The sequence below is a fragment of the Microtus oregoni genome, unplaced genomic scaffold (genome assembly GCF_018167655.1).
Source record: "Microtus oregoni isolate MIOR12 unplaced genomic scaffold, Mior012 000062F_ref0000492, whole genome shotgun sequence".
Lineage (NCBI taxonomy): Eukaryota > Metazoa > Chordata > Mammalia > Rodentia > Cricetidae > Microtus > Microtus oregoni.
This window is the reverse complement of record NW_024543872.1, coordinates 1,146,650-1,173,499: the sequence shown is the minus strand read 5'-3', so window position 1 is coordinate 1,173,499 and position 26,850 is coordinate 1,146,650. Positions and strand designations below refer to the sequence as shown.

Genomic DNA, 26,850 nt, shown 5'->3' with positions numbered 1-26,850 from the left:
AAAATTGTAAGGAAGCATCTGAATTTGTTTTAGGTCACCACAGCCAATGGTGAAAAGTCAGACTGCCTTCTGAGGCATGTACCCACCACAACCAGTTCCCCTTCTGGTTTCGGCAGACAGTTCTGGGGACACAGGGCAGCCAGTGGTCAGCACCCAGCAGGGAACACTTAAGAAGTCAGTGTCTACTCCCCAAGAGCCCGCATGCTTCCGCATCTTGTACTCATCTTAACTCTTTAGAGGTTGGAAACACACTGCATCCTCATTCTGGAGAGATGTAAGTGGGGTGCAGGATGCTGTATTCCTAAGAAGCTGTTGGGTAATACCCACACTGCAGATGGTCGGACCATACTCTGCATGGCAAGGGGCTGGACCAGTCACACGATAGGAAGAAGCAAGAACAATTTCCATCCCGTGATATGGGTGTCAAGATACTTTTGCCAGGCTTCCTCAATGTCTCAATATTGTCTTGCTCCATAGATGAGAAGAAATAGGGCCTGGTTACATTGTTTTTTTCTGTTACAGGAGTAATTTTGGGCCAATGAAGAGGCTTGGGGGTGAAGTCTGATGAAAAAAAAATAACAAGAACGAGGAAGAAAGACAAGGGGGAAAGGCAGCGATGGAGTTTCAGGTGAGCCTAGCCAAGCAGTTGCAAAACTCCCAGGAAGGGGAGGGGAGCACACTGGAAGGAGGAGCCTAGGCTGGCAGAACATCTCTCTGTTGGTACCAAATATTTGCCTGAGCACTCTTCTGTGGTCGGCACCCACGATTTCTGCCTGTCATTCAGAAATCTTATTTAAAAAAAAATGAAGTCACAGAATGAATAGCTTTCCCCTTGACATCCAGGATTAAATGAGCTCCCAGCAAATGGAGACTCCTCTCTCCTCTCATCAAAAGTGTCGCTCTGACCTCTTGGCAGCATCATATCACACAGGAAAAACAACAGGCCCAAGTCCCAAAATAGCAGAATATTCAAAAGATTGCCGGAGCTTCTCCAGGGACAACGAGGAAGTCTCCTTACCCGATCTGGCGGTTGGTAGAGGGAGCCTGCGTGATGACTGAGCTGGACTGGGGTGATGGCATGGCTTGTTGAATCACAACACTGGTGTCGTGGTTGGGCATCCGGGTATTGCCCAGCTGATGAGCTCCAGGTCCCGTCATGGTCCCTCCAACCGTATTATGCATGGAGATATTCTGCCCAGAGAAGACAGAGGAGAAAGATCAGAAGGAACCAAAGTTTCACCTACTCCCCAGCCCTCCAGAGCCGGGTTGGAAATCTGGTCACATCACAAGGTTATGGCTTCCGGCAAGGTGTGAGTTCATTGATCTTGCCTATAACCACAGTTCTGAGGGGGTTAAAACAAATGATTACTTACCAAAGAGTAAAGCAGAAGAGGAAATGTGCTGACGTTTGCTGAGCAATCTGCCGCCAGCCATCCTGAAGGCAGGCTCAGATGGTGGAGGGCGGGAGGATTAGTGTATACCTGTCTGACTGGGTGACACACACTGCACTAGCATAGGGTGGGCACAGAATGCCGTGATCGGATGGATTGAGTTCCCCATCCTCCTTCGCACAACGTTGCACCCAATTGTTGGCTTCCTTGTTCTCAGTACTGCAATACTACAACCACATATCCCTTTTTCCGGGAAACCAACACTTTCCTAGATTATAATTGGGGTGCTGAACAAGCTATGGGGTGTGGAGGGATGGTTCTAATAGATCAGATCAGAGCACCGGGAATCCAATGACAAGGATAACACTTGCATCATAAGGCTCGGTCTCCACCAATCTCCCTCTGAGCACCGTATGGAATAAGAGAATATAGAACAGTGATCCTGCCCTCCAGACTAGAGAATGGTGGTGCGTGGATCAGAGTGGCCCTTCAACAAATGCTGCTGTCTAGATGAACGAAAGAAGGAACACATACATTGTCTGAGCCACACAACAGACTACTGTCATGCATTGATTTCTGATGACTCCCATGGAAGTCATGTTGTTTGAATTTCAGAAGTAAGCTGAAATAAAATTGGGTTAAATGGTTGTGTTAAGTAGAAAAGCAAGCTAGTGGGACCACAGGATAGAATGCACATGAAGGGAGGAAAAGGTTGATCAGGGCACTGGGGCTAAGATGAAACAGAGTCAGAGCCTAGCAAAGGAAGAGAAAGTGAATGGCCAACCACTCACAGGCAACGGTCCGAGGCAGACCCCTGTGCAGGAGGTAACATCCTTCAGTCCAGAAGGGTAAGGGACTTTGAGAGATCAGTTGGATAGTGGGTTGAAGATGGGGTGGGGTGGGGGGAGAGCAATGGGGTGTCCCTTGCAATCCACTTGAGGGAAAAAGGGATATATCTGTCCACACTTCAGTGTTAGCAAGGAAAAAGAATCAATGTTACCCAGGAGGTTGTGAAGTGGCCCTTTGAATTTCTTCTGCAAAGAGCAGGATTTCCTGCACTATGTGTTAAATGATGGTGTTAACATGGAAGGCATTGGGGGTGGCTGCACCCATCACGTGGCACCTTTCCCAGGTTTCTGACTTCTGAGTCCTGACCACACAATTTGTAAGGAGTCCAGATGGGAAACGGGCACCTGGCTCAGATTGAGAGCTGACTGTGTTGTCACAGGATCCCAAAGGCATACACACACACACACACACACACACACACACACACACACAATCTAAGGACCCCTCCAACACACTTGATGGTTTTCCTGGCATGGGGAAACACTGTGGCCAGGCAAAGGGAAAAGGAAGGGAATGGTGTGAAGAGTCATATGGTCATGTAGGCAGGGATTTGCTGTATTTTCCTTTACAGGATCTAAAGACATCAAGGGCCACTAAAATGATGAAAATCAAGATCACTTGTTGGTCTTCTCACTCAAAAGTGCGCCCTAATACCCTTCTATCTCCAGCTCCAGAAACTGTGTGAGCGATCTCTTGTGTTGTTTAGCTCCTCAATGATACTCAAATGTCTCATATTGCTTATAGTCGCCTATATTTCAATAATAGGTCCAAAGTCTGGCATTATGCTGTTTCCACCCTGGATCACTAAAGTTGTACTGTTTGATGTCTAGAACCACATCTTTACACGCACAGAGGAGACCATGAAACGTGTGAGGTCTCTTGAGTTACCCAGGACTCCTCTTTTCTGCCATGCCCAGATGCAGTTCCAAAATCTGCCCATTAACCCCCAAGCATTCCTCCTCTTTCTATATCCCCATGCCTTCTTCCAGAAACCTATACTGAACTACCGTCATCTCCTGCCCTGTCGTGGGAGACTTCAGACTTTATTCGCTCTATCTGGCTCTTCTCCCTCTTCCTTCCCATGTTACTACGCTGAGATTTCTTCAAAATGTATAACCTACCACACTACACACAGTGCAGTATGCATTCCCCACCCTAAGTCGCTGCTTGACTTCTTTGCTTTGAAATACGCCAATAGCACTGTTTGTGACCTCCCTCCCCAGCTGTTGGGGGATCCTTCCTACTAAGCAGTTCATCTAATCCCATCTTTGTTCCAGTTTTGGTGCCTCCTCCCAACTTTCCGGAATTCTCCTGCCCTCATTCTGATACTACTTCATGTCAGTACCAGACCTTGTAATATGATTTTTGCTTGGCTGTTTTGTTTTGTTGGACACCAATGCTCTTGTTCAGACTTCACCTTCAACTCTCAGACTGGTCATTCCGTGGGAAGTCTTCCACCCTTCCCTAGTGATGGGAACTTCTCCCTTTAGAGGGATTTTAAAAGAGTATAAATGTGCTGGAGCTGGAGAGATGGCTCAGTGGTTAAGAGCACTGCCTGCTCTTCCAGGGGTCCTGAGTTCAAGTCCCAGCAACCACATGGTGGCTCACAACCATCTATAATGAGATCTGGTGCCCTCTTCTGGCATGCAGGCAAAACACTATACGTAATGAATAAATAAATCATTACAAAAAAGTTATAAATGTGCTTAATTTTGTGATTATTCGCTCTTCCTGCCATCACTTGCAACCACAGCGAGAGTAGAAACTAAACCTGATTTTACTCTCCACTGTGACTCCATCACCACATCACAGGTGACAGCCTAGTGACCTACTGGACAGAATTCCTAGGATACTCAGATTGTTGAGCCTCACACCTCTGTTCACTAATCAGCTTTTGAGAGCCCCAGCATCTCATCTGCTCACCTTCCAGAAAGCATGCTGGCAGCATCTGAGTTTCAGATTTTAAGGAACTTGGTCAATCATGGGCAGGAGATCACAAACCAGAAGAAAACTTGAAAGGAAAACCTTGGGAAGATACTCAAAGCATCCCGAGTGGTGAGCATCTGAACATCGAATGCTTTGCTACGAATGACCAACAACCATCTTTATGTCTACACACAAACCAAGGAAGACTAGGCTCAGGCTGCGCCCCAAGGAACATGGTTGGATTTTGTGAGAGCACGGCATGTCAGATCAGAGGAAAAGGTTTCGCCCCAAGATGCCAAAACTTTTTCTGAGGAGCAATAAATAGAAAATAATTACTATCTAGGAAGAAGTCTGATATCCTTCCCCGGCAACAATTTTCAGAAGTCTCTTTGTCTCTGAGGTCTCTGTAAGATGACTCCTGAATTATATTTTCACCATTTCCCAATTTAAACACATAAAGTGTGCATGTTATCTAGCCTTCTTCCCCTAGACCCAGAGAGCGATTTTAAAACATTTTGGGAAAATAAACAATCTGGCAAAGATACTCTCATTTCACATTTAGAGAAGGTGACTGTTTCCTTTAAGCATTAAGTAGGAATTCAAATGTGAAATTATTTTCGGAGCTCACATTGTCCCAATTATAGATCTCAAACCCGCCTTTATTGATAAAAGAATAGCATTTTATATCCACATAAACTCAACATCCAATTTCAAAAACACAAGGAGCATATTATCTGACTAAGTTATTGTCGATCGTGCAGGTGGGCAGATTTGAAGCTAGAGAAACAACGCCACCAAACAGATGACACCGGATGGATGTCAGTCTTTAGACCAGGATCAGATGTGTGCACCAAAGTTCGGCCTTTGGCCTTTCCTTGTTCGACATCTTTATCAACAGTTTGGATGAAGATATAAAACTTGTGCTTGTCAAATCTGCGGCTGACACAAAGTTGGAGACCCAGCTCGTGTTCTGGAAAGCAGAATCAGGTTTTCCTCGAGCCAACTGTGTGATCTGGCTTCCAAAAATGCTAACATAAATCTAGGTTGTTTTAGAAGTGAAACGTCCTGATCAGGGGAAGTAATTCTTCCACAGTAGGGTACGTGGGCCTGACCACATTTGGCCACCACATTTAAAGGGAGAAATTGACAAATGAGAGTAGTGAACACGTTCAAAATGCATTGCAGGAAGAATGGCCGAGGAAGCAGGGAATATTTAGTCTGGAGAGGGAAGACCTCGAGGGCCACACTAAATGCCTTTAAATATTTGCAGGATTAGACACAGTCTGCATCACTCCAGAGGGCATAATTTCAGAACAAGGAATCACGATGCTCAGAAATCAATTATAACTACAACTTGAGAGTCTATGTTGAAGCAGGCACTATGGCCGATACTTCATAGACCACATCACTAGTCCTTATGATGATCCTACAAGGTGAGCATCATTGCTTTCATTTTAAGAACCAAAAGTCACCATCACCTATGATGCCACTGACCTCTGGACGCCCTCAAATTTATGAGTCAATACTTCAAAACTATAAAATTGACCTTATGTCAGAATGATTTTATTAGTATGTAGAGATATTCAAAAACAAAATAAAATATTTCATAAAATACCCAGCTCCCTGGGCCTGGAGTAAGCCAGGATGAATGACCTTCATCCATGGTCAGGGATGTTCACGACAGGATTCTTGCATCAGGAGGGAAATAGCACAGGATGACCTTCGTATCTCTCCCATGGCTAAGGCACCTTCATTTACATGGATCATACTTGGGTTGACATCGTTTAGATGATCAGGTACATATACTACCTTTGAAATTGTACTGGTTTGAGAGTCAGTAGGCTTCCCCATCCCAATCTTCCCCCTTGGTGCCTAGTTGCCACGTAACCTAGGTCAATCACTCAGCAACCTCACGCTCAATACCCTCAACATTGGACAGGAGTTAGGCAGCCCAGGACCACATGGTCTATTATTTCTCCAGCTTTGGCACTCCACAAGTCTCTGCAGCTACATCTTATGAGTCACTAAATATTCAAAACAGACATTTGGGGCTGTGATTCATTGGATTACAACCTGATATTTTTCTCTATAACCATAAGCTTTTGTGGAAGTGGACCTTTCAATGATGACAGCAGATGGAAGGGATCTAGCGACTGTGCGGTCTCCCAGTCATCAGGCTCCATAGACTGACTCTAAAAACAGTCTTTGCCTAACTTTCTTCCTCTTTGGCTAATACTCCTCAGCTTGTCCTTGACATCTCCCTCCTTCTTGCTCTGAAAGGCTTGGCTTCCCATCCATTGGACTTCTGAGGCATGCAGGGTGTGAATGGGATGAGAACCAGGGGAGTAATGAGTCTTGATTGCATAGTCAGTGAGCTTGAGGTACAGTGGTAATTGACTTTCTACATGCATGGACTTGGAGCACAAAATGCAAAAAAAAAAAAAAACCTTAGTGTATAAGAATGCACATCTATGTTCTTAAAAAAAAAAATAACTATAATTTCAGGGTGTGGTAATGAAGGATGAGGGGAAGTGGACCACAACTGAAAGTAAAGGTTAGCATGCACAGTCCAACCAAGGAAGATTCCCACACGACTCTAAAATATTATCTTCAAATCTACATTCTATCCAACTGCCCAGGTGTGGAGGCTTTACAAGTTTCTTCATAAAGATTCAGGGTCATCCTGATGCGCATTTACAAGCCAAGTTGTGCAATCTTGGGGTTGTCTGCATTTTAATGATGCCCGGGGAAGTTATGAAGACTTCCAGAACCTCCCAGAGCTAAATGTCCATGAATCGCATCCAAAAGATGTCTAAGACATTCACAGAATAGCAGCAGTTCCATCCCTCTAGATGGTACCAGGCCTCAGGGGTATAGGGAAGAGGATCGTGTGCTCGGGTTTTCTCTTTGGGGTTTTCAGTAGCTCTGTCACTATTTTGTGGCAGTCTTGCTGGGAGGATGGGGGTATAATGAAGAAATGGAAGAGACACAAAATGGGAAAAGCCCCAAGGTCCACCTAGGCTGACTCCTTTCTCTCCATAGCTCTCTCTCTAGATTGCACTCTCTACACCGTAGAGGGATAGAGCAGGATGCACAGGCTGAGAAAGCACACCCTGTAACTTCTTCAGGAAGGAGAAGGAAGAGGGGAGTGCAGGGGTCTGGGAAAACTCCAGCCTGGAGCGGCAAGTAGAAGCTTTACTTTGTCCAAGTTTGCTGGTGAAGCATTTGAAGAGAGACAAGGTTACAGGGGAAGCCTGAGCCTGAGATCAGCTAGACATCGGGTCATGCCCACATCAGCTCTGTATCACTTGGGCGTGTTATTTTAGTTCTCTGAACCCTACCATCCTCGATTTACAACAGAGATAACCGTCTAACGACAGGCTTGCAGCCAAGAGCACGTGAGACATAGCTACTATCCCAGCATGGTTAGCAATAGCAAATGCGTGTCGCTTTCCTTGTAGTAAATTACCATGAAGCTCAGAGGGGGGAAGCGCTTTTTCATGGCTAACCCCATGATTAATAAGCAAAGGAATCATTTCAATAATGACCAGCACTTACACAACAAAACCATATGTAAGAAAATCCATTCAAAGCTGACCGTCAGTCAAGAGGTAGATAATGTGAACAGCCCCATTTTAGAGATGAGAAAAGCGAGGCACAGAAAGACTAATGAGAACAGCTGAGAGCCAGGTGTTCAGATCTATAAAAGAGTCCTCAAGCAGAAAGCTGAGATGTTGCAATTGCCTTGTAGTGAGAATGTTTCATTTTGGAAAAGGTCATGGCAAACCATCAGTGTGTCAATGCTCCTCACACGAGCGTCACAGAGAGGTCAATAACGCTGCTCTGCATCCAGAGAATCACAGTGTGTCGCACCAATCGTACAGGTCCGTGTCTCCACCAGCACCTCCATATGTGGACACGCTTGGGGTGACACCATTAATTTATCCCAAAGACCAGTGTCCTCGTCTGAGGCTTATGCTTGCTCTGAACTGGGAGAAGATGCTGTTATAGTAGGCAAGTGAAGAAAAGCTTGCACATGACTTCTGGAACCTTCCGTGGTTCCCTCAGGGGCCCTGACAGTCTGGAGCCTGTATGATCCAGAACGCACACCCACCCAAAGGGTTCCACTCTCCTGCATCTGCAGATCTCTGTGATTTGCCCTAGTGCCGGGGTGGAGCACCCGAGCTCTTCCTGGGTACAGTTTATAACTACTCATTTAATACCATAGTAAAATGCCCCAGACAATAAACATCTTCTCAGGTGCCACCCTTGACTGTGAGAAAGTTTCCAGGTGTCTCCCAAAGGCCCCACCCCTTCCGTTACAGAGTAAGCCACCTAGAACTATCCGTGGGTCTATTCTCACCTTCTTCATTATCTCCACTGTTTCCACTTCATATATCTGCGTGGTGTTGTGACTTGGATATGGTTTGTGTGCCTCCAAGGGCTCATGTGCTGGAATTTCCTTCCCATTGGGAGGGAATAAGAAGGCAGAATTTAATCCTACTCTGATATTGAGAGGTGAGCCTTTCATGATGACTCACAAGTGCAGGATGGGGCTTCATGGCTGAATCCTTGTGGTTTAATAAGAAAAGATGTCAGAGGGTGTAGGCTCATGCATGGCTGTCTCTGGCCATGGGTCCTTCTCAGGACCCTGTCAACAAGAAGATACAAGCTTGACCATGGACACCCAGAACGTTAACCAAAAATGTACCTGTTCCCCTAAGATATCACTTACCAATTCTGTGGTGTTGTGTTGTCTTATTATTAGTAAGACAAACTGAACTAATCCCCATAGATTAAAAGAAAAAACTCCTCTCTGCTGTACTCACACCCTAGAATTAGAATGGAGCCATTGCCAGTGGCTGCTGTACCTGGACTCATAAGGGCATTAAAAAAAAAAAAAAAAAAAAACTCCAGCCATCAAATGTGATCTGATGGCACCACTCACTGATGGGATTCCTCAGTTCTCAGAATCTTCCAGACAGCTGCTCATTCCGCTGTGGCCTGGAAGAACTTCCGTAGGCTATCTACTACCTTCTGCATTTGCCTCCAAAAGGTTCACAAGATGCCCCCACCAACCTAGATATTATTATCCAGCAGCCTGCTCCCTCCCAGATCCTCCCCCATCCCATTCACATGCAGGATTCAGTGCTTCCTAACAGCTGGATGCAGCTTCACCTTCGCAGGTAGTGGTTCCTCTGTAGTCAATCCATTCCTCAAGATTCAGACTGTTTCCTCCTCTGTGGAGCCTTCAGCCCCTTTCCTGTTATCTGCTTTGCTTCTCCTCACTCTGCCCTCTTCACACTTCGAGGGAGAACCGTATCCTCTTAAGAACAGTCAGTGCCTGTCTCCATGATGTGTGCTCTGTAGCCACGCCACATATATAGTTAGTAAGTGAGCAAGTGTCGTATGTTCTTAAGCACAGATGTAGTATCTGTGTGCTTCAGATTTCTCATTTGTGAAATGGGAAAAACCCTACCCTAAAAAGTTTTTTGTAAGGATATAATTAGGTGATGTAAGTACAGTGCTTAATGCCATGTTGGCTTGTTGGCTACAGTTAGTATCCTTATAGCTTCCATTGTAAGTACCATTATCACCATGGTTACCAATGATAACAGCAGCTCTGCCGCATCCCCAACCACTAAGGTGCTCTCTGCCTTAGTCCCTGCATCCTCCTGTCAAAACTCTTGCACCACGCTGGCATTCATGTATTTTTAAGGCCATCCTGTTCCTTTCTGTTTTGAATGCTCCGACGACAAGGGTGGGGATTGACCTAACACATTTGCTGAGTAAGTCTACAGTTAGTGCTGTGCAAATGAAAAGAAAAATAAAGCCAGGCGTCTCACTGCTGCCAGTAGCTCATGGGGTTAGGGAGGCAACGAAGAGAAGGAGTAGATGACAAACACCTGGCCAGAGGAATATCTAACATCGGCACACATACAACAGAAATGAAGATGCGTCTTCAACGGCTGAGGGTCTGCCCTTTGATGGACAACAGGCTAGTCAACAGGCCTGCTCACAAGCCACCGCTAAGCTAAGCACATGATCTCACTTAATGCCTCCAGTTTGGCAATTTTGCTTTTATGATTCCAACACCCACCCTGCCATATTTTTGTACTGGTTCTGGAGGGCTGTGTCCCCTTGTCTGTTCCTTCAGCTTCAAACTATCATTCCAGTTTGTAACTCTTCTGGTCCCTCCCAGACCGTGCTATGAACTAACAAAACCTTGCACTCTCTTGGTTCTCCTCCCAGTTCCAAAGCCTACAGCTTAGAATCTCTTCTATGCAAAGCCTGTTCTTAGCCTCGTCCTCACTCTTGCTACTGTTGGCTCTAACCCTCCACTCAAGCCTCTCTCTTCTAGCCACCAGGAGACCTGTATATGAAGACTGTCGCCTCCACACTATGTCTTGAGCATGCTCAAAGGCCCTCTCTGCTCCGTCACATACTGTTTGGAAACTATTCAATAGCATTTTCTCACACACTAAATGAGGATGCTCACCCTTGCTTCCTTTGAACATAAAGGTAACATAAACAGTAGTGCTTGGGAGAGGGGTTACTCCATCAGCTTTCGTAACGGACATGGTGTCTAGATTCGACCTTTCCGCCCCCTCTTCTGATGACCCCTTATTCTCAGCATGACTCCCCACCTCTCTCTTTCCAGGTTTACCTTGGACATCACTTTTCCAGTGTCCTTTGAAACCCAGTTTTCATGGCACATTTGGTACTGTGACTCCCAGGAAAGTGCTCATCTCCTTGCTTCTCTCGCTGCTACCCTATTTCCGTGACCGACACAGAAGAAACCATCTGCTGCTTGAGCAAAGAGATGAGTTACAGCTTCTGAGATAATGTCGCACAAGTACAAAGACCCAACTTCCTATTGCTCAAGTTGCGCACACTCTCACTTTAAGGCTGAGATCCTAATAGGAAGAGATGGCAAGTGCTGTCTTCCCTCCTCCCAAGACTTCAGCACGTGCAGCTAACACGTTGCTCAGCAGTCTCCTCCGAGGCCCTCTGTAATCAGTTTCAACCAGAGCCACCAACTGAAGTGAACACAGACTGGGAAAATCCAAAGGCAGGATCAGAAGCAAGTGAGGACCTGTAGTCCCAGAGAAGGTGTGGGGAAGATAAGCAGATGGTGGCCCTGACCTTGGCAGGCTCTCATACCTTCATGACTTAGGGAGGACAAAAAAGGTTCATGTCACAAAAGGAGTGAAGCATGCAGGACAATGGAGAGCAGTGGCCAATAACCTAACAGTGGTGTAAGATGTGGGTGGCTAGTTCTGGGCATTACCAAAGTAACCTCCCTTCCTTCCTAACCAGAACTTTGTCAACTCAAATAAGAGCATGTATCATACAACCACGAGGAAGCTGATGCTCTCCAGTTTGCCAACAAGAGTCACAAACTTCATCCCAGAAACAAAACGATCACACCCTCTTGGAAACCACATGGGATATCACTGCTCCCCACTTCCCCCGGACCCTCTTTCTCAGCTCCTATTCTTGGTTGGCCTAAAAAGCTGGGAAGCTTTGGTCTACTACCAAGAAATTTCTGGAAGACCACCTTGCCTGGAGCTCTGGTTAGGCATCTGCCTTTTTGATCCTTTGGAAATGGGATGACCTGACCACAAACTAGACAGGCTTGCCTCCGTGGCAAGGAAGCGCGCTGCAAGGCTTCCTCCTCTGAGACAATAGAGAATGAGTTGCTGGTACTTCATCTGGGGCTGGTAGAACCCGTCAAGTGGCTCTCTGTGAATAGCCTGGCTTTGTAAATTGTTTGGTACTGGGTAACAGAGCTGCTGCGGTACTGGTCTAATGACCCATCTGGACTCGGCAGCCTTTTTCTATTTTGGCAATCACCTGTTTTCCTGGAGGATAGGTGCCTTGCAATTGCCACGCCAGCTGGCTTGTTCAGTCTTGAAAGCCAAACAAAACCAAACTGAGTAATGCAAGACAGAGTCAGGGAGACATCTGGTTTGCCATGTTTGATGACAAGCTAAGAATATAGTGAAGTAACATTTTTCTCTTGAGCATGGCAAGCAAAACAGCATTTGCCATACAGCATAGGAAAGACTAGTCACAACTGACTGACTGTAACAGTCCCCAGTGAAGCTTCTGGACCTCCTGTCTGAATATTAAGACCAGATTTTACACGCTTCTGCCAGCAGTATCTTGGATTTTCCAGATCCTCAGGGCTGCAGAGAAGTGGACGAGAGCCCGTGAGGTAGCTTCCATTTGCAGTGTGGCTAAGATGTCACCTATGACCATTGTGATTCCATTTGTCCTAATGTCCTCGAGACCAGACACCGACTGTCCCTGCGGGCCAGTGGCCTCTACCTGCTCCGCTCCCTTCTCTCCCAGGCACTTGCTCTACTTCTAATGAGATTCCTGACCATCTCACAGACAATCACAACTCTGTTTCTCTGATTGCCCCAGCCCATCCTTTCCCATTCATGACATCCTCATCGCATCTTCCAAGTGGAACACACCACACTTCCGATTCCTGTGCCGAAAACAATGACTTCAGATGAGAAAACCACACAAAATACCAACGAACTCTATTTTTCCCACCAAGGTCGTCGATGAGTTTGCTCCCTCAGACCTCATGGTTTTTAAATCACCTTCTAAAAGCACAAATCTGTTTTCCTATCTAATACCCTGCCCTCTGTTGCTACCATGCTCTCCTCTAAAACCTCCTCCTCCTCCACCAGGACACCATCACATCATCGTTCCAGTCTGCGGGGAGACTTTCAAGACAGAGTGGAAGCAGGCTTGGATCTACAATCAAAAATGTCCAATGCAATTACATGTTTAGTAAACTATGCATTACTTTTATTTCACAGACAAGCTATTTGTAATACACTGTCTCACTAGAGAAAATCAATGCAAGAAAAAAATGAATGGGAGGAAAAGAAATGGTCCCATCATTTTAATTTTTCCATAGAGAAATAAAACTATGATTTCTGTATATTATATATACATATACATACAAATATATATATATATATATATATTCTTATTGTGTTCAAGGGGCACCAAAAGAGCAAGACTGGCTTGAGAGACAGGCATACATTGTCTTTCTGCTCCAGCCCACCTGTCATAACGGAAAAACTTAAGATATCCAACTTTATTGCCTAGTGTCTAAGGTCACCTAGTAACAATATAAACTTACTTCATTTACTCATGATTCAGAGCTTCTCATTGGACAGAAAAAAACAATAGAAGGCAGAGTTAAGATGTGCTCCTGTCCCGTGGTGTGCTCAAGTAACCCAGCCCCACCCCACAGAGATCAGCCCAGACAAGCATCACTCCTCTGAACTCGGGGACACACCCTTCAAACAAGGTCTCCCTCTAAGGCCACAGCTTCCTATTTGCCGACATTCCTGCTGGCAAGACAATTGGGCTTGTCATAAGAAGGGCTTTATATGCCAGAGTCGCAGAAGGAAGAATTTGGCACCTGGTGTTTATGTACCATAAAGCCATCGCCAGACCGAGAACAACTCTCTTTTCTGCCAAAATTCCTGTGCAGGAGAAGAAGAGGGATCCAGAACCGCATGTTTCTACCTAGGCAACCAGGATATATGGGTTGACTTGCTAAGTAATGTGCTAATGCCGTGAAAGATTTTTATTTAGGTGCCCTCCCCTTAGCAACCTCACGTTTTTGTGGTGTGATACCTGGGCTATCGGCCATCAGTAACTGGGACACTGTAGTCACTCCTGAGTTCATTCTCATTTCATTATGTTCTGACGACAGCTTCAAGACAGGGCAGACTTACTGGCTATTCAATAAACATTAAAAAAACAATAGGATAGGTTTGTAAATCAAAAATAACCATGCTAGGAAAGTTGAAGACCTCAAGAAGAGCCGTGATGACGTTGCTGAAACTTTTAGTGAATTGTTAGACCAAGGAACTCGTAGCTTTGTTCTTTGATATATGTGCATGTGTGTGTGCTTATCTTCTTGTTTGTTTTCAGATCAATGTGTGTTGTGTGTATGTGCATGAGTGAGTGTGTGTGCACGCATGCGTGTGTGTGCATGTGTGTGTGAGTGTGTGCATGCACATGTGTGTATGTGTGTAGTGCATGTTTATTATTTACCATCTGGTTACTGTACAATAAACAAATTGTAGGCATTTATATGAAGAAATAGGTTTCTCCGACATATCGGACATTCCTACACTTTATTAGTAACCTTACAAAATGGTTTTCAGGGCCTTGCAGATGAATTTGAAATTTGACATTGGTTTGAAAAAAATCCCCCTCCCCCCAAAAAAATTTGAGTACCAGAATTCATTTCCAAAATTATATCTGCAGGTAAAACATGTGCTGCAGAAAAGAAACGAACCACAAAGCACTTGAGGTTCCTGGATGATCTTTCCTCTGCGGATGGAGCTTTGCCTGTGAGAACTCTGCAGTGTCGCCAGGGGCTGCTATCTCTGGATGGCTAAGTTTCCACCAACTCCATCCTCTTTCCCACAGAACAGTAACATTTAGAGATGAAGCCCAGTCTCCCTTCCCTAGCTAGCCTAGGAAGAGGCCCTTCCAGGAGCTGAGCCTGTTCTAAACCCAGATGTCTTATCGTGCACATGGAGTCATTGACTCCAAAATCCTTTCACAATTCTGCAGTTGATGAAGGCACAGGAGAGAAGCCTCGGGGAGGCATGAAACATATGGGAAGGAAGGCAATCTGTGGAGCCTTCAAGCCAGTCACGTACAACTCCAGGGGAGACTATGGAGTGATAAGTGTTTGATCAGAACTGGGAGGATGGAGGACTAAGGAGTGAGGACTACTACATCAGAACCAGGAGGATGGAGGGACTAAGGAGTGAGGACTGCTCGATCAGAACACAGAGTGCAGAAGGTTTATTGTCTTCTGTCTTTTGTGACATGATCTAATTACACCTATTTAAGAGTGTCCTGTAGCACAGACGAAGTCCAAAGATCCCCTCGAAGCCAAGCATTGAACAAGCCTGCTTGCCCCTTCACATGACTACTGTGAACATTCTGGATTCACATACAGATCATACCTAGATCTGATACTGTGTTCAATTAAATAGAGGGTCCCTGAAAAACCTGAAAAAGCCTGTTGCCTTCATAGAGGAGAGGCTATGGCTAACAGCTGACCTGTGAATGACAGGGCACATGGAAAGGGATGTTCTCCTTTCTCCAGGCAAAGTTCTAAGACCAAAATAGTGTTGGGCTGCAACGTTTCAACACCTCTAATATGCAGGATTTAGGGGCTCAGTTTTGGTTGGAATTTAGGAAAATGAGAAGGAACAGGAAAACTCCAAACACAGGAAGCAGACCGCTGACACCCAGGAAGCTGGGCAAAAGATGGAGCTACCCAAGGAAATGGGGACAGGACCTCAGATGGGTAAATCTCATACTGGGCCCGTGTGCACACTGAGAAGACAGGAAGAAGTGCATTGCAAGAGCTAAAGGCTCCTTTATAAAAATTCTGAGGGAAAGGTATTCAAGAGAACCTTGGGACTGACTTTGGCCTCAGCAGTGAGACAAATGGAGCCCTGAGGGCCACACCCACCCAAAGACAGGACTGGAGGGTGGGTCTCTTGACTCTTTTAGCAGATTTGTTCAGCTGATGAGAGATTCTGTCTCACGCTTTTATTTCCTATTGACATTTGGACCTCTATATGTTTGACCTGCTAAGAAACGACTTCATCTTGTGGGGGAAGAAAAGCTGAGAGGCACTGAGCGGAGGGAGATGCTAGTCAAGCTGGGGACTATATGCCGGCCATTACTGGCCTGGTTGTGGGCGAAGGAAAAGGATTCTCTTCAATGGACAACAAGTTTCAGTTCTGGTCAGTTGAAGTAAGGGTCCTGAAAGTGTCCTTGAAAACAGGACAAAAGAATGGCAGCAGGATAAAGCAAGGCGAGGAAAGAGCAAAGAGTCCATGCTTCTCTGCTGGCCTTCCCCCTTGCACTTCCAGCGCCCAGCACGGTTAAGTTCTTACTGCGTGCACACTGGATAACGTTCTGATTAAAAGAGAAAAAAAAAAGTTTAAATAGCAGAGTGTGGCTGCAGGGACAGGAAAAGTCAACTGCCACTACGGTTTCATATACTGACTGTGTCACACTCCGGGCTGAAACCCTAAACTATGTATCCTTACCCCCTCCGAGCTGCCTATTGTGTGCTTATAAACAGGAACCTGGCAGCATGTCAGGGGTGCAAATTGATTTCCTTTCCCAAATAAAATTGTAAAAAGCAAATAAACAAGGTTATGTGGGCTAATGAAACATTACATGCCAGGCTGGGGAGAATTCCTTTCAAATGTATTTTCTTGTGCAAAAGCAACACAAAGCATCCATGAAAGGCCCTTTTCATAAACAACATGTTTACACAAGAATGCATTACTTGAAAGAAAAGGAAAACGATGGTGTATCTCCCAGGATATATTTGGATTGTGTTTTATGAAATAAATTAGGTGAGGGTAGGGAGGGGGTTTCTGCGGTGTTAGAGAATCTAAAAATTAACCAAAGTTGCAAAAATAAAAACAAAAAATAACAGATGGAATTAGTCTTGCTTGACAAATTATTTTATCTGAGGATTTTCATAACATATCAACAGACTTAAGAAGCCCACCTTCAGGATCGTCTTAATGAATGAAATCTAAACCCGAGAAGAAAGGAAGAAAGTAAATGGCGCCCACCCCACTCCGAGATCCTGGGAGAGCTGGCTTGGCTGCCGGGCACCAGTGGAAACATCTCCTGGAGAGCCGCCTAGTTACTAATGGAGAGGCCGCGGCCAGCTGGAAGCGGTTTCGGTAATCGAATGTGTAAGAAACTTCGCTGTAAATTGCCTACCTCATCCTTTACAACAAAGAATGGTGAAGTTGGCCCTCAAACCAAAGCCGTCCCTGGTGGATCATCCCATAACATCTCCCACGCTGCTCCCATCTTCCAAACCTTGTCTGCCTGAGAAACTGGGTAGCATGGAACACTTCCATAGGCAAACTCTGGAGACATCTGACATGTCCTCAGAAGAATGTGACAATCAAGGCAGGGGCAAGGCAGCAGGAGAGGGGTAAGCATGTAGTTTAGCTTGTCAGTGGAGCGAGTGCCTGTGGAGCAAGCACTCTCTGGCCCCAAAGTTTTGTTGTTGCTGTGGCTGTTGTTTTAAAAAAGCCAGGCTTGCTTTTAATTCAAGCACAGGGGAGGCAGAGACAGGAATATCTTTAGGGCTTTCCAGCCAACCAGTCTAGTCCAGTTGTCAAGCTCCAGGTCACAGGAAGAGACCCTGTCTCAACAAACAAGGAGAATGGTTCCTAAAGGAAGATACCCTAGGTTGGCCTCTGCTTTCCACACATGTGCACATATGTGTGCACATGCAAACATACATGTACGCATTATTTATGTGCCCCACACATGAGCCTACAGACACGCACACACATGGAGGGGGGGCAGATTACAGGAGAACAGAGACACTGCCTGCCAGTGGTCACAGAAGACATTTTGATTGCTGTTCCGATAAAATAGCCTTCTCTCATGACACCACCTGTCTTTAGGACATGGGCATCACATACATAATGACCAGGAGCAACACAATCTAAGTTTCTATGATCCCAGGATGGCCTTTATAATCAAAATAGGAAATGAACCTTTTACCTCACTTAGAGCTGAGATGTAATTCTGCTAGCTCATTAGAAATAACAAATTGCACAGAAAGCACAAGAGATCACTCTCTTAACCTGTTCCCTGTGGTGACTGTGACATCGAGACCTGAGCTCGTGGCTCCCTCCCGCTGCCATTTCTCCCTTTACCAGACAGTCTTGCCCAAGTCTCCTGACCACAGAACGCTCTTTGCTCCATCACTTTCAAATCCACAGCAAACACTATCAGGGCTGATGGCCACGGTGATTAATGAGGTAATATTTGTAAAATGCTAAGCGCTTCCCAGTCTAATGATCAAATGCAAAAGCCCCAGACCAAATACTCTGGAGGGCAGTGAAAGCTCAGAAAGGGTTAGTCACCAGTTGGCTGCAGCTCTGTTCTAGGGAGGGGACTGAAGAGGGGCGTGTTCTGTAAAAGGATTTGGCTAAGGGTTGGGGCACTAAGAACAAGGCAGTGATGGGGAAGAATGCTTGGGGGCTTGCAAATCTGAAACATGAATTATCTTGCTTCTAAAATATACGATGAACTTACACACACTCTGCATCCTTTTCAGCAACACCAGCAAGAACTAATTATACAAAACGGTTTCCGCTGCACACAAACCCATAGGATGCATGCCAACGTGGGAGAGTACATGGAAATATTTGTCCTCGTCCTAAGAAAAGGAGGCGACATGAAAGGGAGGTTGGCGAGGGACACATATACCAAGTATAACTGGCACCTTCACTCCCCTGCGTTCTGGGGAAAGGGAGGACTCAAATTAATCATTGGCAAATTTGATAACAGATGTGTTTCTTGGCAAATCTACATTAAGTGTTCACGAGGTAATTACCCCCTAAAGCGTGTGGTGTTCCTGTGTGCACTTGGCACTGTGCAAAGTCTTCAGCCCCTTTGTTTTTATCTGACTTGGAGTTGGAGCCTCGGGGTGATACTTCAACTGCTGCTTTAGATTATAAACTCTTAACAGCACCTTGCTTGAGGGCACTGTGTTTATTGACGCTATGTAAGCAATTTACAGTCCCTTAATAGCGCATTCACCACAATGTTACAGTGTTTAACTTGTTAAATTATATTCAGAGCTGCAGGGACTATTACCTCATTGGCTTCACTAGTGGAGTTATTGATATCATGGAGTTATGGGGCATCTACCTGACTGGTGACAGCCGCAGGGACATTTTACAGGCTGGGGTCAAAGGCAGAGGGCAAAGTATGAGCCAAGGAAGTAAGGGGGTTGAGCAGATGGGCGGAGGAGAAAACTCTAAAGGAAAGATGTCTGAGTCTGGGAGGACTAGCCGTTCAGAGTCACTTACTGTCGCAGGAAGCAAAGAAAGAGCCAAACATGGCCAAATGGAGCTCAGCCTTACTCTCCACTGCCTGCACCATGTAACAGTCAGTTTTCAGTCTCGATATGCCCTCCTGTTAGAAAAATGCCAGGGATCGGGGCCTAGGATCCAGGGACACCACTGGCTACAGCTACTATCCTTTTCCAGTGGGCTTCGTGTCCAGGACTCAGCTCTTCAGAACAAAAGATCCCAATGGAAACAACGTATTCTAGTTTGTCTTCTGTGGCAATGGTAAAACTTGAGGAGGTTTATTTGTTCTTAGAGTTTATAGTCCATCACTGAGGGAAGCCAGGGCATCAACTCAACAAAAGAATCTGGAGGCAGGAACTGAAGCAGAGGCCATGGAGGCAATGTTCCCCATAGCATGCTCAGCCTGCTTTCTTATACACCCCAGGGTCACCAGCTGGGGATGACATCCCCGACAGTGTGCTGGGCCCTCCCATATCAATCATTAATTAAGAAAAGGCCCCTTAGACTTGCCCACCAGCCCATCTGATGGAGGCAATCCCTCAACTGAGGATCCCTCTTCCCAGGTGACTCTAGCTTGTGTCAAGTTGACAAACTAACCAGAGCACAGTGTAAACATTGCCACAAAGAGCAAGCAGTAGAAGGGATTCCCAAGAAAGGCGAGAAAAGCAGCCCCAGCAGCCAGAGAAGATGAGGAAGGGGCGGAGGGAATAGAGGAAGAGAAGGAGGAGGAAGCAACCAGAGCAGGAACCCCATCTGTATCAGAATAAGGAGAGATTGAAAGAAGGCTAAAAATACCTTTGCTTCCAAAGCTTAGTGACATCATGAGGCCCCATCAGCAAACAGGCAAAGGTCAAGGTATTAACCAGCCACAGAAGCGACAGGGGACGGGCAGTGACTGCAGCCGTGTGGTTGATGGATTCTGGGGTCTTAGTTCATGTGATGCACCCGGTGGCTCACAAACAGCGAAGGGGTGAAGTAAACCACCAAAATGACAAGGGGTGGGGCAAGTAGACCCAGATCTGAAGGGCCATCTCCTATACCTCCAACCTGCAGCAGGTCTCTCTTACTCGGGGTACTGCACAAGCAAATGGAACTGGAAGCTGAAAAGCCAGTGAACGAGGGACGCTGCTCACCAGCCTTTGGGCTAATGTGATTGGTATCAAAGGCAGGTTGTGTGTAGTTCAAAGGTAGGGGCAGCACTGTTTGAGCCTAAACACCAGGTTCCCTTAGAGTGGAGAGGAAGTTTCACATGTGGGGATGCTGAACGGGATCTCATGGGGGAAAAAAACAACTCCAATGCTAAGTTGAAACCAGAATTTCCCATTCTTCTGAAATTTGATAGATTTTAATAATGGATCTAATAATTCTCATATGATGCTGGGGTTACAGTTTCCAAGCTGTATGTCTAGGTGCCCCAGAGGCTTTACTGATCTCACAGGGATAGCATGGGGTTAAGTTCGAGGAACACACAGCAGTGCAGGACATCTGTTGGACACTATGCAAGCTTGGGTTGCCGGGGTTTCAGCATGACCTCATGCTACACGTCTTTAGACTAGATCACACGTGTTGGGGGCCAGATTGTTGGTGGTTGTTATGAAGAAAAGCAATGGCATAGAAAAATAAACATGAACAGAGGAAGAGTGTGGTTCTGTCTGGTCTGAACCTGAGGTTTCCCGAGACACGGCACACGGCAGCAGAAAGCAGCTCTGGTAAAGGATGAAGGCGCACGATTGTTCTGGCTCTTCTGTTATCTGTTTGTTAATTCCATCAAACTGATACAAACACGCATGTGCTCACTGAAGTGTTTGGACCTGAGCACTTGCTAAGCAGAATGGTGGGTGATTTCTTTCCGTTTAGGCACGTCTCCAGCCCCCAACCCCCTCCCCCATATATACACACAGAGTATCTGCAGCAGAGAAAGACCTCTAGCCTAGTGAAGACTGAGAGAGAAATGATTTGTGGGGAGATTTAACAAAATCATTAGCCAAAGGCATCGTGTGGGTTAATTAGGTCTTAGGATAGCTAGCTATGAGGCTGCAAGAATGCGCTGCACTTTCTAAAGGTCAGCAGAGACCCTGATGGGTCTGGGAAGTCACGGAAAATGGGGATTTCTATGCCCTGAAGTTTGGAAAGTTCCCAATGCACACTAGAACAAGGGCCAAAGATTTCTGCATGTTTAACTTTCTCCACATCTGCTGGCCCCCACCAAAGCACTCACACTTCAGTATCTTCCTATGATTGTACTGTACATTTATGGCGGTGATCTGAATGTCATCTGTCCCTGTCATCGGACACTGGCTGTTTATCGGGTCAGCATGGAATAGTTTAGAACATCTTGAGGCATCTCACTGTCTGCTAATAGAACCACAGAGTCAAACTCTCTTGGAGTTTAACAAAGTTGGTACCAGGATCACAACATATGATCATGCCTTCTGTTGTAAAGTGTAAGAAACAGAAAGTTGAAAAGGGTCAGAGAAGATGGAGCTGCTCGTATCAGAAAGCGTCTTCAAAATTTCTCACTGTCCTATTTTATTAACTTGACCCAGGGTAAAAATGCCTGCGAAGGGAGTCTCAATGGCTAGACCATATTGGTTAGGGGACATCCTGTGAAGGATTGTCTTAATTGTTAACTGTTGTAGAAAGGCCTGGTCTGTGGGTGGCACCATTGCCTGGGCAGGTAATCCTGGGTTGTATAAGAATGCTGACTAGGCACAAACCTGTGGATGAGTTACCAAGCAGCGTTCCTCCGTGGTTTCTACTTCAAGTTCATGCTTGGGTACCTCCTCTGACTTTCTTCAACGATGGGATGTACCCTATAAGTTAAAACAGACCCTCTTCTCCTCTAAGTTGTTTTGAGCCATAGTACTTTTTACAGCAACGGAATGAAACCAGGCACACTCACCAAAGGCCAAATGTTTACCCTGTGAGAAAGACCAGGGGAATAGCCCCAAACTCACGAGTTAGTTACATAGAGTCTGAACTTCAGCCAACACCATGGGCGGGAACTGAAATGTTTGGTTAGCTACAAAATTAATTCAATTAAATTTCTAATCAAGAATCGTCCAGGGAATTTGTTAGAATCTTTTATAATATTTGAGAAGTAAAAGGAATGATGTGCCCATTACCAAAGATACATATATATATATATATATATATATATATATATATATATATTTGTATGGGTGTTTCATAGCCTATGCTCACCACATGTACTCAGTGCCCATTGAGGTCATAGAGGGCATCAGATGTTCTGGAATTGGAGTTGCAGAGCAAACCATGTGGGTGCTAAGAACTGGACAGTGGATCGTTCGTAAGAGCAACAAGTGCTTTTAACAGCAGAATCATATCTCTGTCCTCCCAAGTCATATCTCTGTATTTAAATGTATATATTTGCTCTCTCTGTGTATTTATTCACTTGTGGATAACAGTTTATTAGGTGACACACACGCCCTCTACTGACTCCTTTAGGACTCCCATAAGAACTATGACATTGTCCTTGCCTTTAAAGATGTGCCAAGACCATCTGTTGGAATTGAACTGTGTGAGGATGTGGGCACCATTGGCTTACCTGCACAGGTCAGAAATGCCCCAGATAACCAGAGTCCTACGGTAGGAAGGTTGGCTTTATACATCAGTGGCTAGGCTATGGGCGAGCAAGGAAAAGCAGAAATTCAATCAGAATGACTTCCTTGGTGCCACACTCTCTAGAAAGGGATAAAGCACCATTACCCAGAGCAAGACGGGCCTCTGGAACTATTGAAAAACGTAAGACAGAAGAGACGAATAGCCTCAAATGAGTCCATTTGCAAAACGGGGGCACAAGCACGTTGACCAAGTATGGCACCGGAGATGTCTGAAGAATTACCCCCACAGTAATCTTTTCTGTATTCTTCTCTCACATAATACATCCCAACTGCAGTTTCCTATCCTTTCACTCCTCCCACAGCCCCTCACTTCCCTTCTCCACCAGATCCATTCCTCCTCCATTTCCTTTCAGGAAAAATGTAGTTCTCCCAGGGATACCAAATGAACACAGCATAGCAAGGTAGAAAAAAGACTAGGCACAAATACTCATACCAAGGTTGGACAAGGTAACACAATAGGAGGAAAAGGGTCCCAAGAACAAGCAAAAGAGTCAGAGACGCCCTTACTTCCACTGCCAAGAGTCTCATAAATACACCAAGCTACACAACTCGGCATATGCAAAGGACCTGACACAGACCCATGCAGGCTCCCTGATTGTTGCTTCCATCTCCGTGAGTCCCTATGAGCCCTGCTCAGTTGATTACAGACTAGATAGATTTCTCAGCCATTAAAGGCTAGACTCATGAGAAAAATATAAGAATTATTATGAATATGGTAACGGGTCTCCCTGGATGCTTCCTCCTGGCCTTCAGTAGCCTTCCCCTAAGCTCACTCACAACTGGATTCAGCTGCCTTTTGCATACACTAGTCTAAGAGCGCCTGGGATAAAGAGAGACAGAGTAGTAAAGGGTGGCTCTCAGTGATACCCATGTGAAGTTCATACACATATGACTTAAAAAGTGATTTTAACATGGACAGGTAATGGATGTACTCTGAACACACAGAATTGACAGGTGAAGGTGCCTTGACTCCTTGATGGAAATCACATGCACCTCCCCACATAACACACACACACCTACATCTAGTTTTTATTTAAGTCATTTCTAATAGTAATTGTTTTTTCTTGGCTTCATAATAACTTAAACATTGTTAGCTTTTTCTTTCCTCTCTCAATAGACATGCATATACTAACCACGAACATCAACAAAAGAGAGGACAAAACCATTAAGAAATGGATAAGAACTATGAATGGGGATCCTGAGAAGGCCCACCTGCCTGAAGTGCACAAGCAGAGGTGTTCAAACATAGCAGTAGCCACAGAAAGCTTACTGTCCCTTTAAAAGGCTGTTGGCTTTTCCTCAGGTGCTAACATGGTTACACTTCCCATACAACTAACCCTGAGTTCTATAAGAAGTGTGCAGATTTCCAAATATTCTCATTTTAGTACCCTAGCAACAGCAGTGGGAATTGAAGATAAAGAGAAAAGAAAGAAAGCAAAAGAGAACATTTCTCACACCATTGAAGACCATGCGCTCCAACCCCAGAAGTCACTTAACAGTGTTAATTCAACTCTATGTACTTGAGAGCTGAGAAAAAATGTCATAAAAATAGAGCAGAAGAAAATTCTCAAGAGCATTGTTACTTAAATACACAGCCTTAGTGATGATCTGCTTTTTTTGCAAATAAGATGAGTAATAAAATATGCCACCCCTTGTAAGGGTAGGGAGGATACACACGGCAGCGTGATGCTCAGGTCAAAGGGGATAAACACATCTTAGCTTCTATCTTGGGAAAAGATAACATGCTCCCTGCACAATGAACAGGTGATGAGGGAAGGGCTTCACGCAAATCAACCAACCAAAGACACCCTAGCAAGAGATAATGCTCAGCCCCAGAGCATCAAGGACAGCATCCGGGTAGGTAGAGAGAAAGTAGGCAGACGCGGGCACAAGAGGAAACCTCTACTCTCTTCCCTTGTCTCATGATGTTTGGTTGGGCTTGGTACCAGCAGCGGGAGGAAAATAGATGTCTTAGGTCTCAGTAGTCAGAAAGGAAAATTTCAAAGAGGGGCATGTCACTAACTTAAAGACAGCTGTCCCCAGGTCTGTAAAGTCAGTCTATGCAGAATCAAAGTACAAATAACCTCCAGATCACATGACAAATATGCGGCCCCCATTCTTTATCTGCGTCCTCCTACTATCCCCATGGCTACTGCTCCTGAAAAAGTCTGACCCTGCCAGCCAACAGCATTACGCAGACCTGCCTCCTTTTCATCCCTCCTGCGGGGGCATTCTCAGCAGATCAGCTCCCAGATACCCCGTGTCCCTCTGGCCTCTGCACATCAGTTAAGTTAATGGAGCCTTCCACCCCACCCCTACACTCCATCTGGGCTTCCAGCTCTTCAGGGCACCATACTTTCTAAGTGACAGCAGTGCTCACTCATAACTGTGCAGGGAGGAGCCTGGGCCCTGTCCTCTTCCTGTGTCCCAATAGCCTTGCCCTCTGGAGACACTTGTTCTCTTGGGAAAATACATTGCTGCCTTTTTGTCTTTTTGTTTAACATACTGGAAAATGCAAGGCAAGTATGCCAGGCTGCTGCCAGGATGTTAAGGCCTTTGTGTTTAACGGGCACATATTAACTACCTCACAGGAAATCTGTTAGAGCAACTGGCAAGTTTCAAGGTCACATGTGACTGCACCAGGCTGTCCCGTAGAGATGGGTATTGCAGGCTAGGCCCCGTGGTGCAATGCTCAGCATGCAGGCCTCTGAGGATGTGGCGTAGGACACGGAAAGTGAGAGAGAAGACCTTACTTCCTAGCTCAAAGACTCAGTAAGCCAGCCTCCAAAGTCCATGTGTCTCGGCATGGCCTAGATTAGGAAGCATGATCATGGGCTAGGCTGTGAGAAGGAAATGATGGCAATATGTGAACTATAACAAAGAGAACAGCTCCCGCAGGTCAGCTTCCAAGTCAGCCTCTACATTAGAATCAAGAGAGCCAGGGGCCAACAGGAAAAACCAAGCTACAAGAAAACAGGCTATTCCCAAGACAGTCTCTTCCAAAGGAAGTTACTTTATGGGCTTCCAACATCATAGTACTCATAAAACCAAACCTTTATCCAACAAAATGGATTGAAGCAAGCACTTGGGTGTGACAGATAAGATCAACTCCGCATCTCGGGTGTGAAACAACTCAATAATGAATCAACGTTAGGCAACTGGTCACCAAGCAGCTGGGCCAGGGTGCCACCGCCCCAACCCACTGCCCTGTGTACAGTCCCTGTGGTGACATTTTCAGAGCTGCTCTAAATTTATATTAAACACAGAACACAGGACACCGTGTCCAAAATGACAACAAAGCCACAAAAAACAATTCTCTCTTTTTCTTTGCTAGATTCGATTGAGATGTATTCTGTTGAAACCCGGATGGCCAACAATAACCCATCTCTTCCACAGAGGTATGCTTCCCTCCAGCAAGGGACATGAATCATATTTGGAAAAGGGACTTCTATATGGTTTCATAAAGTTGACACTCTTCTGAGGTGGCTCCAAAGAATGACAGAAAGCTACTTGCGATGGGCTGAAAAAATGCCATCTCACGTACAGTTAAGTACTTCCAAAAGAATAATGTCGCCAGTAATGTCACTGGGATGTAGAAAAACTGAGAGGTGGCTAGAGGAACAGACAGGCAAACATCAATGTGTGACATGCCTTCAAGAATGCTCTAAGTTATGGCGTGTGAATTAAAATTTTGAATTGGTATAAAAGAGACTGTGAAGGGTGGGCCTGTGTGAAGAGAGTGGTGTAAGGGGAACAGGCAGGGGGAGGCAACGGCTGCTGCTTCTGCTGCTGCTGCTGCTGCTGCTGCTGTTGCTGCTGCTTCTGCTCCTGCTGCCGCTGCTGCTGCAGCTTCTGGAGGGATCTGAAAAATCCCCCTGAACACATTGCTTTGATTCTTAAGAGCCTGCAGGCGTTCGCTCCATGGAACACAAATAACCCAACTTCAGATGTGTGAGCCGGGAGTACTGACATCCTCAGGACGCTAACAGCATTGTGTGCAAAAGACCTTGGTGAAGTTCAAATTAAGTTAGGCGGCTATAAGATACTGATAATGATGGGGAATCTGTGATTCTAATGGGGGAAGAAACCAACGTCGGAGGA

The 26,850-nt window shown here is 45.6% G+C and overlaps 1 protein-coding gene across 1 annotated transcript in view; it reads right to left on the bottom strand.

The window, feature by feature from the left end:
* Creb5 (cAMP responsive element binding protein 5) overlaps positions 1–26,850 on the bottom strand; it is a 309,727-nt gene that overhangs the window by 235,858 nt on the left and 47,019 nt on the right. The window contains exon 4 of the mRNA XM_041640283.1: positions 1,019–1,191. Within this exon, the coding sequence (XP_041496217.1) occupies positions 1,019–1,191 (173 nt within the window). The remainder of the gene's footprint in view (positions 1–1,018; positions 1,192–26,850) is intronic.